The sequence below is a fragment of the Salmo salar genome, chromosome 20 (genome assembly GCF_965601325.2).
Source record: "Salmo salar chromosome 20, fSalSal1, whole genome shotgun sequence".
Classification (NCBI taxonomy): domain Eukaryota; kingdom Metazoa; phylum Chordata; class Actinopteri; order Salmoniformes; family Salmonidae; genus Salmo; species Salmo salar.
This window is the reverse complement of record NC_138310.1, coordinates 44718505-44737277: the sequence shown is the minus strand read 5'-3', so window position 1 is coordinate 44737277 and position 18773 is coordinate 44718505. Positions and strand designations below refer to the sequence as shown.

General features: G+C 42.3%; 1 protein-coding gene across 4 annotated transcripts in view; it reads left to right on the top strand.

Annotated features, from left to right (window-relative positions):
• The window catches only part of LOC106580682 (dedicator of cytokinesis protein 10), a 165343-nt gene extending 149749 nt beyond the window's left edge, over positions 1-15594 (top strand). For all 4 annotated transcript variants that reach the window (XM_082966458.1, XM_014162004.3, XM_082966456.1 and 1 more), the window contains 5 exons: positions 1364-1574; positions 2048-2238; positions 5236-5336; positions 11681-11819; positions 12549-15594. In XM_082966458.1, coding sequence (XP_082822584.1) covers positions 1364-1574; positions 2048-2238; positions 5236-5336; positions 11681-11819; positions 12549-12596 — 690 coding nt within the window. In that variant the 3' untranslated portion in view covers positions 12597-15594. The remainder of the gene's footprint in view (positions 1-1363; positions 1575-2047; positions 2239-5235; positions 5337-11680; positions 11820-12548) is intronic.
• The last annotated feature ends 3179 nt before the right edge of the window (positions 15595-18773 follow it).

The window sequence follows — 18773 nt, the reverse complement described above, 5'->3', positions numbered from 1 at the left end:
ATAAGTAAATGTCCATTGGGGTGGAGGCAGAGTAAAGACTGTTTACGGGGTGTGGGGAAATGACCATAGGGAGAGCAGCATGACCATTGACCAGGAGGTGTGGGAACCAAGTGAACAAAAAAAGTTCTGCAAAGAAGGTCCTAGTTAAGCTGCAGCTGGCCCAGAACAGAGCGGCACTTTTTGCTCTTCATTGTAATCAGAGGGCTAATATAAATACTATGCATGCCAGTCTCTCTTGGCTGAGAGTTGAGGAGAAACTGACTGCATCACTTCTTGTTTTTATAAGAAACATTCATGTGTTGGAAATTCCGAATTGTTTGCATAGTCAACTTACACACAGCACTGTCACACACACTTACCCCACCAGACATGCCACCAGCAGTTTTTCCACAGTCTCCAGGTCCAGAACAAATTCAAGGAAACATACAATATTATACAGAGCCATGATTGCATGGAACTCATATAGCGCAAGTGAACAGCAAACTTGTTTTCAAAAAACGAATAAAGCAACACCTCACGGCACAACTCCTCTCTCTCGTGTGACCTACTTTTTGGGTGTACAGATGTAGGATCTTAGTATGAGCCAGTTTGCTACAGCAGGAAAATAATCCTACAGCAACAGGAAATGTAATTGATTGTGTTTTATAATTAATGAAAAAGATGTGCAGGGGTTGATAAATGTTTCATCAGGGCATGTCAAGTCTGACATTTTAAAGTGGAAATTACAAACTTTAGAAGCCTTTTAAACCTCAAATACACTACAACTTTGCATTTCCAGCTGTACAGGAAATTTCCTGCAACAACAGGATGATCAAATTAAGATACGACATCTGTATGTACTGACGTGTATGTGTAACCAATAGATTCATACATGTTAATGTTTTAAATGCATGTCAACTCTAAAGTATTTTGTCTGTAATGTCTTTTTTGTTGTGTGTCGAACCCCTGTTAGACTAGCTGTCTCCATTGGTGTCGGCTAATGGGGATCCTAATAAAATCTAAATTTACACTCAATCGTTCACCATCTATATATATATAGGTGAAGAGATTAGTAGCCTTGCATGCCAGGCTTTTAGGTTGAGCAAGAATACAACTGACTGACGACACAAGACTAACTATGAGACTGACTCAGTGAGACCAAGACAAAACACAGTAGACTGAATTTTGAAGAGAGCAGGGTCGTTAGACACCAAATGGGGGAAACGGACCAAAACGGGGAGAGGCTACCTGAATTTCTCCTATAAGTAACTCTCGTTTTTGTTTGCAGAACATTTTCCATTGCAAAAATGTTTTGCTACGGTTTTCTATGGTGTGTACTAATCAATACGACACAGGCTGTGAACTGTTTGATATAACCCACCAGGTAAATCCTAAAGACCTGGACCCCAAGTACGCCTACATCCAGGTGACCTACGTAGTGCCCTACTTCGACGACAAGGAGCAGCAGGAGAAGAAGACGGACTTCGAGCGACATCACAACATCAATCGCTTCGTGTTCGAGACGCCTTTCACTCTGTCGGGGAAGAAACATGGCGACGTGGAGGAGCAATGCAAGAGACGCACCATACTAACAAGTGAGTTATTTAAAAGGTAATCTTTTCTGATATTGTCATCCGAAAGAGCTGTCAACATTGACTGTCACATATATTCAGTATGTGGAATGTGCAGGATTCGAACCTACAACCCAGGTGATGCTCTAACCCACTGAGCCATTGGCTTGTATGGTAGTACACTATAGTAATAGGAAGTTTCTGAATAACCAGTAAATACTGAGCTGTAACTGTCTGAATCACTTGTATACTGACCAGTGCTGTAATCAGTGACCTATTCTGACCAGTAAAGTTAAATTCCTAAACAAACCCAATAAAATATATCCCATCTAGCATACATTTTTTCATATGGGTAGCCCCAGCGAGCATCAAACCCACGGTCCTGACTCTATGCTCCCTACTCATGCTCTAACAACTGAGCCACCCAGGACCACAAGGTTTAACCAATTGGTTCCTTAAACCGTGTTTCTACTCCCCCTTTCTCTCTCCCTACCCAGCGAACTCCACCTTCCCCTACCTGAAAAAGCGTATCCAGGTGGTAGAGCAGCAGAGCACGGAGATGAACCCCATCGAGGTGGCCATCGACGAGATGTCCTGCAAGGTGTCCGAGCTCAACCAGCTGTGTGCCATGGCAGAGGTGGACATGATCCGGCTGCAGCTCAAACTGCAGGGTAGCGTCAGCGTCAAGGTAAGGGTAGGGGTGGAGGAGGAGAAAGATGGAGAGAGACACACAGAAGGGAGTTGAGTTGAGAGGTCCTAGCAGAGCTGACATACACATACTGTACATACATACACACACACACACACAACAACACACATACATACATTGGTGAGTTCAGAAATAGCTGAGCTGATCACACGTACAGTACCCCCCATGCAGCTATGAAATGGCACATTTTGGGGAAAATGTATAGAATAGCATGAGATCAGCTATACAACTGCACATTTTTCTTTCTGCCCCATTGCAAAATGTGTAGAAGTGTGCGAAGTTAGCTGTTTTCCTAAATAAAAATGTTTGCTCGGGGCCTTGTGAGAACAGTGCTTGATTTGTAAATCGGGAGGTACCAAACAAAAAGCGAGCATGAGAGGGGCGGGGGCTCTGAGGTACCGGAATGCATGGGGGAAAAAACACCTTTATAATAAAGCATTGCATGCTTATCATCACATTTGCATGATGGCATAGAGCAGGAGAGTAGAGGTGCTTGCATAAGTTGCACACATGGGGAAATCTTTTGTAGCCTAGGGTCTGAAAAGAAATGCATTTCATGCAAGTCTACGTCATTTTACATGCTTGGCTATTTTTTTTATACCGCACATACGTTTGAAATGGCAGGCTACTTGGACACTGACAAACTCTGAATCTAAGATCCATAAAAACGATATTGTTTTGACTCCATCAACAGCCTAGACCTGTAGCTATGTGGAGACACACATATTGTACAATATGAGGAAGAAATTATAGTCCCGTTTGACTGACGCACCGAAGATGGCGACGCGCTCGTGCCAAAAGCCTAACTCTCTCTTGTTTTGGGGCTACTTTGTAAAACAATGCTGTTCACTCAATACGCCTGTTTGGAAGTTGATAGAATATCTTGGTAGCCTCGGACAGATCAGATTATTTTATTTTCAGCAAGAGCTGTGTTTTCCCAGGATTGTATTTTAAATATTGTGAAATGCCTGTTCATTGACAGATTTGCCGCACACTCTTGACTGTAGGCTATGCGTTGTAATTGGGCTACTCACAATCCACAGCTAGGCAATACAAATAAAAAGCTATTGATCCTCTGTGGCTAAATTATAGGCCTGCTCCTGGTGTGGTAGTCTGAATTATTTCATTTCTTTCTGAACAGACAGCAATAATTATATAACTTTGCCAAACGTATTTAAATTGAGCAGAGCCACGAGTTGGTCTCCAGGCTACGATGATGCGCAAACCATAAACCTGGGCCGCCCAATCCAAATCAATTCTTACAATATCAGGCACGGGATGAATATCTACATTTTCACAATACGATTTTTAGGTGGCATTAGAATTCCAAAGGCAACTCGAATGAACTCTGATAGCTTTTATTCTGGACAATAGGTTCCCGAAACGAAACGGTCAAAAACTGAGAGGTGCTGGATCTAGTACCAGCAGGATCCGGCTCAAATGAAGCACTGCGAGTCGCGAAACTGCGCTATGCCACTGATCAAACACTCACATGAACGCACACGCACTGGCATTTATCCACAAGTGGGATATTATTAACAAGCAGTCCATGCCGAGACCCGTTCTCTCCAGAGTCCCGCCTCTTCTCAGGCTTTTCCCAGCCCTAACCCCCTGTAAACAGTGACATGTGTGAACAGTTTGGCTCACAGAGTGACAACATGAAGCAGGCTAATCTTAATCCGTCGTTGCAGTAACAGGGAGATATGGGATTATGGGTCATGGCGAATGTTTCCTCTATGTAGCCCTCTATCGTTAGCATTAGCCTCCAGAATCACTAGCCTCTAGAAGATTTAGCATTATACTCTTGCATCTTTAGCATTAGCCTCTAATAATATTCATAATTTATTCAACTTTTATAGCACTATTCATGACATAAAGAATCTTAAAGCGCTTTAAAGCAACTCAAAAAAAGACGAGCAATTTAGAAAACAACAAAATCATTCATGAGATGGAAGGGTATGAGAGGGTCTGAAAATTCATGGCTTGAGGGATCATTGAAGGGAGGTGGTCAAAGGGAGAGAGCAAGCAAAGATGGCCTGGGAGCAGGAAGGCAGCATGGCGTCATCAAGGTGTCTCGCCATCCTTGCTGTCTTTGTGGCTTCTCCATAGTAGGACTTGGATGAAGTCTGAACTCAGCCACTGCAGTTCATGGACTCCGTAGTTGGTGTAGCTATCTAGTCCTTCACGACTACCAAAAGGAAGCACACACTTGGGTGAAGCTACGGCAGTTACGTGGCGGCAGAAAGAACACCACATTTCAATGATAATTCAAGAGCAGCCTTGTAATTTAGTCCTCCTTGCGATCCTCATCACTACATACCTCAGCCGTCTTGCTTTCGGGCTTCTCTCCATCCTCAACCTCTGGACACATGGCTGGCATTCGAATCAAAACAATTGTCAGCTAAGAAAACAACTTTTTATTTAACTAGACAAGTCAGTTAAGAACAAATTCTTTTTTCCAATGACGTCCTGGGAACAGTGGATTAACTGCCGTGTTCAGGGACAGAATGACAGATTTTTATCTTGTCAGCTCGGGGATTCGATCTAGCAACCTTTCGGTTACAGCCCCAGCGCTCTAACCACTAGGCTACCTACCACCCGTCGATTTGCAAGCTTCCGTTTTAAAAGTCTGTGGTGGATTCTGATTATATTAATTAGCTATATTTACTGTTAATTCTTAAAACAAATGGTTTGTAGGGAAAGCATTTCATCAAAATGTATTAATTATATACAAATATTTACAAAATGTAAGGGCGCTCTCTGCCTAAGTGACTTCACGGTGCTATGGCATCCACAGAATTCGCGTTAGCCTCTAGCATCACTATTAGCATTAGCGTCTTGCATCTTTAGCATTAGCCTCTTGCATTACTAGCATTAGCCTCTTGCATTACTAGCATTACCCTCAGTTCTCATTTCTTCCTACTGCGGTGTCTGTTGAAAATGGTGCAGGTGAATAACCATGAACTTACCTTACAGGTGAATGCAGGGCCCATGGCCTATGCCCGAGCCTTCCTGGAAGAGAAAAATGCCAAGAAGTACCCCGACAACCAAGTCAAACTGCTCAAGGAGATTTTCAGGTATTCATCACAACACTTCTCATGATTTATGCACCACTTAGCATATGCTTTTATCCAAAAAGTAAATGTTTAGTATGGTTATGTTTAGGGCTGTTGCGGTGACTGTATTACCGCCACACTAGTGGTCATGAAGGCAGTCAAATTCCATGTGACCGTTTAGTCACAGTAATTAGGCTTCTCCAAGCTCTGATGCTGCTGATGGTCGTTAGTAACCTACCATTTTTTTAAACATTTTAGTCATTTAGCAGACGCTCTTATCCAGAGCGACTTACAGTAGTGAATGCATACATTTCATAGCTTTTTTTTTGTACTGGCCCCCCATGGGAATCAAACCCAAAACCCTGGCGTTGCACACACCATGCTCTACCAACTGAGCCACAGGGAAGACAAACTACTAAACTTGCTAACTGCCTGGTACTCAGCACTCTATTGTCCCTCGAATCACTCTGACATCAATGCAAATGTAATGGAAAATCTAATCAAACACTTCATGAGAGCCCATGAGCTCATGTTGCTCAACATTTCTATAGGCTATGCAATTGCGGAGAAAACAGAGTGATGGCCTCTATTAAAAAGAGGAGGATGCCATCAGCTTTCTATAGGCTAGGCCTACTATATTTATTTTTCTACTTTCCTAATATTAAGCAATTATTAAGCACATTGCTTATCTTTACAACAGGAGTAATAGCCTACCTGGCTGACAGGAAAATGAACCACGGGAAAACTGTCCTCCATTCACTATTTAAATGTTTTTATGATTGCTTAGGCACTATCTTTGAAACTATAGGCTATTTTTGCAAAACTCTACACACTAACCACAAAACCTTAAACCTAACCAGCAAAACATTATACGTCTCTTGCAAAAGCAAACAATTCTTGCAAAACTCTTCAAACAAAGTGTCAATACAGTACACACAAACCCCAATTTCAATAAGCACACGAAGCACCAACAACGCACTGATAGTATAAATGAAAAACACTTTTTTGTGTGCAGGGCATATCAGTTTGCAATAAAGTTTTGTCATACGTGTAGTAAACACACATACACACAGGTATCCAAATGTGTAAAGTATGGATGTGTATTCCGAACATAACACACTATCAATACAAATAAGAGGAAAAAGTTTATTTTTTTCTCAGAATGTTCTAACACTCCTCAAACAACAAAAGCGCAGAAGAAGAAAACCAAAACATTTCTGCTAGGAAAAAAAAGAGCAGAAAAAAATGAGGCTCCATCTCGCCTTCTTTGTGGGTCTGGCCATAAGACTTCATCCACATCACATGCAATGTTGTCTTGAGCTAGGCAGCATGGAAAGTATCGCCTGGAGTGCTGTATCCAGGCCTGGCATGACCCCTGATCGATGTCTCCACAAGCCTCCTCCATTATCTATAGAAGGGGTATGCGTTGGTGGGGCTGGCGATCAATACACCTTCCAACGCCATGCAGAGAAGAATTCTTCATTAGGATTCAAGAACTGAGAGTATGGGGGGGAGATTGAGTGCGATGAAAAGTGGGTGACCTGTGAACCAATTGCGGACCACAGCAGCCCGGTGGAAACTAACATTGTCCCAGATGATAACGTACCTGGGCTGCTCTGGCCCCTGGTCATTAGGGATTAGTCTGGTGTCCAGACATGTGATAATGTGTGCAGTGTTGTATGGGCCTAGGATTGCATGATGGTGAAGGACGCCGTTTTGACTAATAGCCTCACACATTGTTATGTTGCCACCACGTTGTCCCGGGACGTTGACGATGGCACGGTGTCCGATGATATTTCTGCCGCGGCCCCTTGTTTTTGCATGGTTGAAACCTGCCTCGTCCACATATATTAGCTCATGATATACTGCATCTGCTTCCAGTTCCATGACTCTCTGAAAGAGACAAGACAAAACAATGTAGCACAGTACGGAAACACAGGGATCAGTCAATATGATGTAGCACCATACACTTCCAGATCCAGTACCAATGATAGGATAGTATAGCTTACCTGTACATATTCATATCTCAGTTGTTTTACACGGTCTGAGTTTATTGTGAAAGGGACTCTGTACAGCTGCTTCATTTTTCATCTATTGCATTTCAGTAGACGAGACAATGCAGAGAGATTCACTCTGTTCACGTTTAGAATATGGTGTTATCTGCCATTATGTGGTCCTGAAGTTCTCTGAGTCTGATGCAGTTATTTGCAATGACAATATTTACAATGTGGGTCTCCTGCTCTGGGGTGAACAGTCGACCTCTTCCACCAGATACTGGTTTTCTTGCAGTTCTGTAAAAACATTTTAATGGTTTTAGTGATAGATCCTTCTCATTATGGAAGTGCAGTACATAATACTGTACCAGTAAGACTACAGTACAGTTACTTACCGGTTCTCATTTCGAAATATCCGGATGATACCTGCAACAGTATAGCGGCTCAGATTTGGTTGAACCCGATGCACAGCCTCCCTCATGCTCATCCCATGGTTGACAACATGGTCAACCACAGTCGCTCTGATTTCATCAGTTATTGTGTTCCTGACTCCTCTTCCTCTTCCCCATCCTCCTCTAGTTCTCACCCCTTTACTCTGTCCAATATTGGCCTCCATTGTTGTCCAAACCAAATGTTTACCTGTGGCCTATTTATAGTGCTCAAGCTCTGATTTGTAAGTGAACTCATTATCTAAAAGTGTTTTCACATTGTCAATGTGGAAAGGCAATTGGCGAAATAGTGTAGCAATGTATGGACCAATGTTTACAGTTTTGCTAGAAGTGTGTTATTAAATTCCAGACTGAGTGTAAAGCAGTGAGTTGTGTTTACAGTTTTGCAAAAAAGTGTGTTATAAAATTACAAACTGAGTGTAAGCAGAGAACGTGCATTCAGTTTGGCACACTTGGTAAATGCATTGGCTACAAGTGTTAATGATTTCAGATATAATGCTTCAAGAATCACTGTTAGTGTTTAAGCATTCAGGAAACAATGTAAGTGCAGAGACGTATTTTTTACCCCTGCCTCTGTTTCGAGACAGGTGCATGATAATGGTCCATTCTAAATCAAAATTGAATTTCACACATTATTTAGTATATGTAAAGACAAGATTAAATCAAGAATAGTCTGATGGGTGACAGTATTAGCCTCTCACTTGTGAATGATATATTATCACTTGTGAATGATGCCCAGCATAAGGCAAGAAGCAATGCCTTTTTTGTGATTTTTTTCGAATCATAGATGCAGACCTCATGTTTTGATGAGGTTTGTATCACAACTAAATTGGCCAAATAACTTCTTAAAATTTAAGCACATTAATCTGCTTTACAAGGGGTGTAGAGCCTAACTGGCATACATAAGCAGTGTCTGAGTTTCAAGTTTGGGGAAGATAATTCTCACCATAAAAAGAAATAAAAGCATTACTTGCAAAATCGCATTTGTGGTCACTTTTGATAATGGTGTTTTCCGCTAATGGAACATTCACGCTTATAGCCTACTACCATGCGCGCATTGCTGCGGTTATAATGTGAAGAAATAGCCTAATAGTTTATCAACATTTTAAGCTAAACTTTCTGATCTGTTGCATCAGCCTCAGTGCGTAAAAAAAAACTTTTTTTTGATGCTAGTGGTTGTATTCATTTGTGATCTATCGCATTCCACAACTATCCCAGACTATGTTTGGAATATTTATTTCTCACACAGAATAGAATAGGTCAACTGTTGTACTATGGGGGATAATAGATTGACATAGGCTAATGCTTTTGCTGTTCGTTAGGCCTACTCATATTGTTGGTTGGCGAAAAGTAAATGTGGACAGTTCTTCCAATACCTTCAATATGCACCTCGGAAATGGAAAAGGATGCGCGCAGTTGCGTCCCGGATGTGTCTGTTTTCATTGTAGCCTGTGAGAAAGACCCGATCATGTGAGATGGAAAGCCATGTGAGTGAGAGGTGCTTCGGAGCAGGCAGCACACAGGGAGAAGGGCTGCAAAAGGCATGGATATTTTAAGGGTGCATTATGGCCACACAAAAAAGGATGCCGCTGGCAAAATCGAGGCATTATCAAGTGTGTACAGCGTGTACAAGTATGTACTGACGAAGTGTGTACAGCCTGCACAAAAAACAAAGCATAGCTCATGGACTTTTTTCAAATCATCATTATAGTCGCATCATGCAGCCATAAAATGTATCAAAAACCTAAACATATAGCCCAACGTTTGTAGAACAACTAAAGTTACATTAATAACTCTAAATTAAGCATATAAACTCAGCAAAAAAAGAAATGTCCTCTCACTGTCAGCTGCGTTTATTTTCAGCAAACTTAACGTGTAAATATTTGTATGAACATAAGATTCAACAACTGAGACATAAACTGAACCAGTTCCACAGACATGTGACTAACAGAAATGGAATAATGTGTCCTTGAACAAAGGGGGGGTCCAAATCAAAAGTAACAGTCAGTATCTGGTGTGGCCACCAGCTGCATTAAGTACTGCAGTGCGTCTCCTCCTCATGGACTGCACCAGATTTGCCAGTTCTTGCTGTGAGATGTTACCGCACTCTTCCACCAAGGCACCTGCAAGTTCCCGGACATTTCTGGGGGGAATGGCCCTAGCCCTCACCCTCCGACCCAACAGGTCCCAGACGTGCTCAATGGGATTGAGATCCAGGCTCTTCGCTGGCCATGGCAGAACACTGACATTCCTGTCTTGCAGGAAATCACGCACAGAACGAGCAGTATGGCTGGTAGCATTGTCATCCTGGAGGGTCATGTCAAGATGAGCCTGCAGGAAGGGTACCACATGAGGGAGGAGGATGTCTTCCCTGTAACGCACAGCGTTGAGATTGCTTGCAATGACAACAAGCTCGGTCCGATGATGCTGTGACACACCGCCCCAGACCATGACGGACCCTCCACCTTCAAATCGATCCCGCTCTAGAGTACAGGCCTCGGTGTAACGCTCATTCCTTCGACGATAAATGCGAATCCGACCATCACCCCTGGTGAGACAAAACCGCGACTCGTCAGTGAAGAGCACTTTTTGCCAGTCCTGTCTGGTCCAGTGATGGTGGGTTTGTGCCCATAGGCGACATTGTTGCCGGTGATGTCTGGTGAGGACCTGCCTTACAACAGGCCCACAAGCCCGCAGTCCATCCTCTCTCAGTCTGCGGGACAGTCTGAGCACTGATGGAGGGATTGTGCGTTCCTGGTGTAACTCGGGCAGTTGTTGTTGCCATCCTGTACCTGTCCCGCAGGTGTGATGTTCGGATGTACCAATCTTGTGCAGGTGTTGTTACACGTGGTCTGCAACTGCGAGGACAATCAGCTGTCCATCCTGTCTCCCTGTAACGCTGTCTTAGGCGTCTCACAGTACGGCCACATCTGCAGTCCTCATGCCTCCTTGCAGCATGCCTAAGCCACGTTCACGCAGATGAGCAGGGACCCTGAGCATCTTTCTTTTGGTGTTTTTCAGAGTCAGTAGAAAGGGCACTTTAGTGTCCTAAATTTTCATAACTGTGACCTTAATTGCCTACCGTCTGTAAGCTGTTAGTGTCTTCACGACCGTTCCACAGGTGCATGTTCATTAATTGTTTATGGTTCATTGAACAAGCATGAAGATCGGTGAAGTTATTTGGATTTTTACGAATTATCTTTGAAAGAGAGGGTCCTGAAAAAGAGATGTTTCTTTTTTTGCTGAGTTTATAACCTATTTCTTCGTTAACCGCTCAATACAGAATAGCTGCATGTGCGCTATCCCTGAAATCTTTTGGAGAAAATATCCTTTCTATTTTATTCAGCTTTGTTCAATTGTATTCTTCATACTATAAAATATTTCCTCGGAATTCTAAGCAAATCTTGACAGCTAATGTAGCCAACAGTCAGTCATATGGCGTAGCCAGATCAGGACCTAACATAAGGACAACTCAGAGTATTCTGTTCTTCCGAAATAGACTACATTTTCTTCATATCATATTTCTTTAGACATGTCTAAAATATATAAGGGATTTATTATGAAGGTCTAGGCTATATATCATGGATTTATTAGACTTTTAAAAATGTAGATGTTCCAAAGGTCAGCATCAGTGGCTTGTTGGAAGCCAGGAGATGCTAAATGTATTTATATTAATTAACGGTCAATTACCGTGAGACCAACAGTTATTTGCTTGACGATCACCAGCTGACGAAATTTCGTGACCGCCACAGCGCCACACATAGATCAATGATGCATTTGATACGTCTTAAGCAAAAGGGTTGGGGTCAATTCAGGTCAAGATAACTAGAACCCAGAGTTTTTCCAGATCAAGTCACATGGTCAGGACAGGGAAAACTCTTGGCCCTCATAGTGCCTTAACATACTCTGTCTGGCCCTGAAGGCAATTTGCAGAGGCGTGCGGCCAGGCGCTGGATGTCAACGAGCGGCTGATCAAGGAGGACCAGCTGGAGTACCAGGAGGAGATGAGAGCCCACTACAGGGACATGCTCACAGAGCTCTCCACCGTCATGAACGAGCAGGTCTGTGGAACCCGCCCCGAAACATTGAAACTGCTGTTTCTTTAGACAACTCAGGCTGTATGCATCAAATGTCTCAGAATAGGAGTACTGATCTAGGGTCAGCTCCCCTCCCCCCTGTCCATGTTACCTTATTCATTGTGATGTTAAAGGAAAACTGACCCTAAATCAGCACTCCTATTGCGAGAAACTTGATACATTCGGCCAATGGGCTGTTCAATCATTAGCCTACCTACTTACACTCTTCATATCAATGTGTTTGTGTACTTTCGCGTGGTACAGTTTTGTTCTCACGTTATCACTCTTTTTAATCCGTCATTACTTTCTCTGATATCATTGTTTCATTATTTATTTTTACGCATGAGCTTTTGCCGGATTAGCTAGAGTTTTGTCTCTTGGTCTCATCTCTTTGTGTTGTTCTCTTTGTTCATTTGTTCTCTTTCATTGGATCTCAGCTGCATAGACAACTCCTCTCATTCAGTTTCTGCTCCTCTCTTTCTAATATCTCCCTCACTATCGTTTCTAAGACTGCCAGGTCACACAATCCCCCCCCACTTTACCATGCCTTCGGCTGTGTCATTATGGAGCAAGTGGCACTGTGCTGTGCATTATACTAACCTCTCAGCATATATGTGTGTGCGTGCGTGCTTGGTCGCATCATACATTCATCAGATGTCTGTTTGTGTGATTTGAAACATGAATTGACTCTCTATGTCTCTCCTCCATGCCAAGATCCCTCACACAAGACAACCAGGAACAGAACGACACAGCGCCTTCTGAGCAGCCAATAGGCATGCTGGAATCTGACAGGGCCTAGGAGGACATGTTTACCCAAAATGGCTCCTGGTGACAGACGTCGTTCTTCCTCCTGCCAGGAATTATACAGAAAGGAGCAGGGGACTGGAACTGTGACTTTATGGGAACTGGGGAAAAAAAGGGAAGTGGATGGGGAAGTCCAGAAGTCTGTAGACTTTGGTCGTGGTAGTCTGGAGTTGTGGTAGTCTGGTGTCCCGGTAGTCTGCAGTCCTGGTGATGATGATGATGATGATGATGATGATGTCCAGTAGACCAGGCTGCTGTACCGTTACTTTTTGTTTAGTTTTTTAAGGCTCAATCCATGTTTGCACTCCCCTGCCGACCGCCTCATCTCCTTACTCTGTACACACACACACACAGACAACACACGCCTTCTCTCCCCAACCCCATCCCCTTTAGAAAATTGTGACCTTAATGAGCTTGAGGTGCGTTCAACAGAGCAAAGGTTTGGTTGTAATTCTGGTCACAACAATTTGTCCATATTCTGTTGGTTATATTTATGCTGCAAATGTTTGCCACCTGGGGTAAGCAATTCCAAAAGGTATTGTAAAATGACAGTTCAAGCAATTCTATAAAGGAAATTAGGGTCACGTTCAGTAGCCAAACATTGTTGAATGATGCAGATAGAAATACTATGGATTCAGCCAACATGATTCCTTCTTCTATAAGGCAGAGAGACATGTTTTATTCCACATCGTTTATTTCTATCGGAATGTTCCACGTTGTGTCCTGCTGAACAAATGAACATGTAGCCTACTTCTTGTTTGATTGAACACACCTCTAGTTCCTGTTTGAATGTAGAACAACTCCGCATAACTACTTTGTATCCTAACATTCTGGAATTCCCAGCTCACAGATTTTCCAATTGAAAGTTTATGTTTTATAACATTTTTATGATTGATAATGTTGTTATTATTATTTACTGTACTGTTTTAAATTGTAAATAAGAATTATTCATATTTAAAAAAAATATATATGATTTTTTTGTTTGGCTAAATAAAAAAAAAGAATGAACAAACTAATGTTTTATGTATAACATTTAAATAAAATTTGTTAACGACCATAAACCACAGGGTAAGTGAAAATTAATCTCTACTAGTATTTTTCTTTACATACATACATACATACATACATACATACATACATACATACATACATACATACATACATACATACATACATACATACATACATACATACATAGGGACTACATACATAATGTACATACAGTTGAAGTCGGAAGTTAACATACACTTAGGTTGGAGTCATTAAAACTTGTTTTTCAACCACTCCACATATTTCTTGTTAACAAACTATAGTTTTGGCAAGCCGGTTAGGACGTCTACTTTGTGTATGACACAAGTAATTTTTCCAACAATTGTTTATAGACAGATTGTTTCACTTACAGTAAATTGTATCTCAATTCCAGTGGGTCAGAAGTTTACTAAGTTGACTGTGCCTTTACACAGCTTGGAAAATTCCAGAAAATTATGTCATGGCTTTAGAAGCTTCTGATAGACTAATTGACATAATTTGAGTCAGTTGGAGGTGTGTCTGTGGATGTACTTCAAGGCCTACCTTCAAACTCAGTGCCCCTTTGCTTGACATCATAGGAAAATCAAAAGAAATCAGCCAACACCTCAGAAAGAAAATGTGTAGACCTCCACAAGTCTGGTTCATCCTTGGGAGCAATTTCCAGATGCCTGAAGGAACCACGTTCATCTGTACAAACAATAGTACGCAAGTATAAACACCATGGGACCACGCAGCCATCATACCGCTCAGGAAAGAGACGCGTTCTGTTCCTAGAGATCAACGTACTTTGGTGCGAAAAGTGCAAATCAATCCCAGAACTACAGCAAAGGACCTTGTGACAATGCTGGAGGAAACAAGTACAAAAGTAACTATATCCACAGTAAAACGAGTCCTCTATCAGCATAACCTGAAAGGCAACTCAGCAAGGAAGAAGCCACTGCTCCAAAACCGCCATAAAAAATCCAGACTACGGTTTGCAACTGCACATGGGGACTAAGATTGTACTTTTTGGAGAAATGTCCTCTGGTCTGATGAAACAAAAATAGAACTGTTTGGCCATAATGACCATCGTTATGTTTGGAGGAAAAAGGGGGAGGCTTGCAAGTCACAAAACACATTCTGGACAGACTTCCTTCTTTTCACTCTGTCATTTAGGTTAGTATTGTTGTGTAACGTCAATGTTGTTGATTCATCTTCAGTTTTCTCCTATCACAGCCATTCAACTCCGTAACTGTTTTTAATCCTCATGTTGAAATCCCTGAGTGATTTCCTTCCTCTCCAGCAACTGAGTTAGGAAGGACGCCTGTATCTTTGTAGTGACTAGGTGTATTGATACACCATCCAAAGTGTAATTAATAATTTCACCATACTCAAAGGGATATTCAAAGTCTGCTTTTTGAATTTTACTTATCTACCAATAGGTGCCCTTATTTGTGAGGGATTGGAAAACCTCACTGGTCTTTGTGGTTGAATCTGTGTTTGAAATTCACTGCTTGACTGATGGACCTTGCAGTTTCTTGTATGTGTGGGGTATAGAGATGAGGTAGTCATTCAGAAATCATGTTAAACACTATTATTGCGCACAGAGTGAGTCCATGCAACTTATTATGTGGCTTGTTAAGCACATTTTTACTCCTGAACTTATTTAGACTTGCCATAACAAAGGGGTTGAATACTTATTGACTCAAGACATATCATTTTTGCTTTTTTTTATTCATTTGTAAACATTTCTAAAAACATAATTCCACTTTGACATCATAGGGTATTGTGTGTAGGCCAGTGACACAGTTTCAATTTAATCCATTTTAAATTCTGGCTGTAACACAACAAAATGTGGAAAAAGTCAAGGGGTGTGAACACTTTCTGAAGGCACTGTATCTTTTTAGGCATATGTAATAACTTAGCTCAGTAAAACTTTGTAATTTAACTCAGCATTGTCTTGTCTTCCTTCCTTGTCTTCTTTCCTCCGAGATTTTTGTTGCATGGCAGAATTTTTTTCTCCACAATTTGGTGATATCCAATTTCGATCTTGTCTCATCGCTGCAACTCCCCAACTTCTTAACATCCGCCCGCTTAACCCGGCCCGCCACACGGAGTCGCTAGAGCACGATGCGACGCTGGGCCAATTGTGCGCTGCCCTATGGGACTCCCGGTCACAGCCAGTTGTGACACAGCCTGGGATCGAACCCGGGTCTGTAGTGACACCTCAAGCAGCCAGCAAGTGTTTTTTTAAATAGATTGCGTCTTTACTGCACTATTCTACTGTTTTACTCCGGATTGCACAATAATTGCTTTGGAGCGTTTGTGTGTCATCATCCCACTGGGTATCGGTTCGATTATTTGATTTGTTATAAACTAAAATTAATTCAATATACATTTTTGGTTGCAAAATAACATGGAAACAGCTTCCACCAGCTTGTGTTGTTGCCAAACTTCTAGAGACTTTGATACCATAGTGATAGTAATATTAGAAACCCCCAATATTGACCTGTTGGTCTGTTTCAAGGACAAATGTAGGCTACAACAAAAAAACAGTGCTCTCACCTGTTAATGGCTGGGACCATGCAATTAAAGATCTGTGCACTTTTCTCACATTGTGAAACGAACAATTGGATGAGAAAATAACAATTCTCTCACCTTTTCAAAGTTAATAAAGCTGCTGAGCTATTCAAGCGCTTGATCTGCCAGAAACTGTTTAGGGTACCTGCCAAATAGAAGGCCGTTTGACAATTATGATATTATGAATGATGGGCATTTCTTATTGTGACATTTGTTGGCTGTCGGTCCTGAGGTAACTTTCACTTTTTAGACTAATGAATGTGAGTGATAACCATGTATTTTTGTTTCATGTTTATTATCGCAATGGGATGCAACATCACAGAGACAACCAATCTGACTTGTTGTGAGCCATATCACATGAGCATGTGCCTACTTTTCTGTGCACATGCTGCAGTGTGTAAACGTGTCATGTTTCGTTTGGTCATGATGGCTGCAGTCTCTCTGGTAACAGATAACCAAAACCTGATGTCATCTGACCCTAAACCAATCAAAACCTATAGTAGCCTAATAGAACCTTCTTGTCCATTTATGACATATTTTTATTGATGCGTTTTTAAGAGAGCAACAATAATGTGTCTGCAGGTTGTTTTGCCACCCTAGATTCATCTTCGCTAGATCTAATTAATATTTTAGGTGTTGTGGGTGGTGGGTTGTGGGTGGTGGGGAGGAGATACACATCATTTGCCCCGGAGGACAACTGTAATCTGCCTCATTATCAGATTCACACAATGGCCTAGCCTACGTTTGATTCAAGACAACTTCATTAGATGTTATTATATAGCTTACCTCCTTTGCTGAAATGTTCAGAATAAGGATTTCATCTCCTTGTCCATTGTCCATTCCGCAGCATGCTTTTCCTGAAATACGACACTGCGTGCCACTTAATAAAAACATTGCTTGTGTCCCACTGGCTGATCACCCAAGCCCTTTTAGCTGTACAAGTGGTGAAAGGCGACATAATCTTCTTTGGACATGATCTAGACGGAGATTGAGAGACGCAGACAGAGACTGGCAGAGAGCTAGAACAGGCAGCATGTTAAAACCGCAACAAAACTAGCTCCTCTTGCTCGAGTCGTGGTTGTATGGGAAGCTGTGGTTCTGGCAGCAGAATTCCAGCACCATGGAAAGCAGCCGGAGCCTCGCTGAGGTGGTCATGGAGATCGCAACGAAATCAAGAAGCTTGATATGGAGAACAGTGTGCTACAGGGGGAAATCGGTCAGCCGGTGATTGGGACTGAGCCAGGTGAACCTAATCCGTATTCACCGGCAGGACAGCCCAGGACTGGGGCTGACTACAACCCATCCCACATAAACCTGAGACAGAATGCGTCTGCGCTCGAGCGGCAGTATGGGTAAAGTCGCACTATCAACTGCATTTGTCGTTTTAAATGGAAAGATAAAGCACAATGTTTTATGTATAAACATTGTTTAAAATTAGGCTATTTAAAGCTAGGACTGGTTTGAACAAAATCATCTGATCAATTTGTTTTATTGATCTCACAGAGAACATTGTAATGACCATCCGGAGACACTCAATCGCCTCCAACAAGCCAAGTGTGATCAGGAAGAGTGAGACCGAAGAGTGTGTCGAAAGATGAAGAGGTTGTGAAGGGAAGCAACTCAAGTTGGGGTCGAGTTCACGAGGAAGTCGACAGAAGGGCCACATCCATCTTTGGGAATTCCACACGAGACGAGACGAGATCAGCACCACTGCAAAGAAGTTAACCAACGGGTTCTTTCTCCAAGAATACGTACACAATAACAGGTGAGTGTCCCAGTGGGCCTTCTCATCCAACCTCACCAGAATTTTTAGATAACCTAATTTAAAGCAACATGTAGCATTTTGCTTAGGTTGCTATTAATTCCCCTTATTTTGCAGGACCAAAGTAAAGACGGTAACATTTTTTCTGCCTGTGGATAACATCTACACCAACCGACCAGTTCTGGCCAACCATCTGACAGATCTGGATGCGATTGCGGAGACGGATTCGTGAGGTGAAGATAGACGGCGAGAGATGGACCCTTTGGCGGAACAATATCTATTCTATAGCCCATAAATATGTGAAGAGCAGGGAGTTAGGCCTACAGAAATAGACCTATCACACAAACAGTATCTAGGTCAGTGTGTCAGCTACAGTTTTTTAGGTCAGCCAGAAGATTGATTTTTATCGCACCTGACCTGAACTCCACACATGGAGACTCCGGTTACAGGTGTTGTTTCCATCCGGCTGAGGTGATCCAATGCCCGGTCATCAGTGATGAGCCGCCAGCACTCCCTCCAACACAACACTCCTTCCACGGATCAGATGTCCAGCCCTGCAGCCCATCACGTCAATCAGAGCCTTGAGAACGCTGCATGTGACGATCGTTTTAGTGACGGTGTGGTCTCTTTTTTTCTTCAGAGCAATGGGCATGCAGCCTCTTGGTGAATTTCAGGGTCATCACTTATTCACCTGTTTTTATCAATGCATGCCAGGTACCGTAGGGTAGCTTTGAGTAAATGTTTATTGGCCTATCACTATTTTCTATTGGGTCAAGACAGAGCGA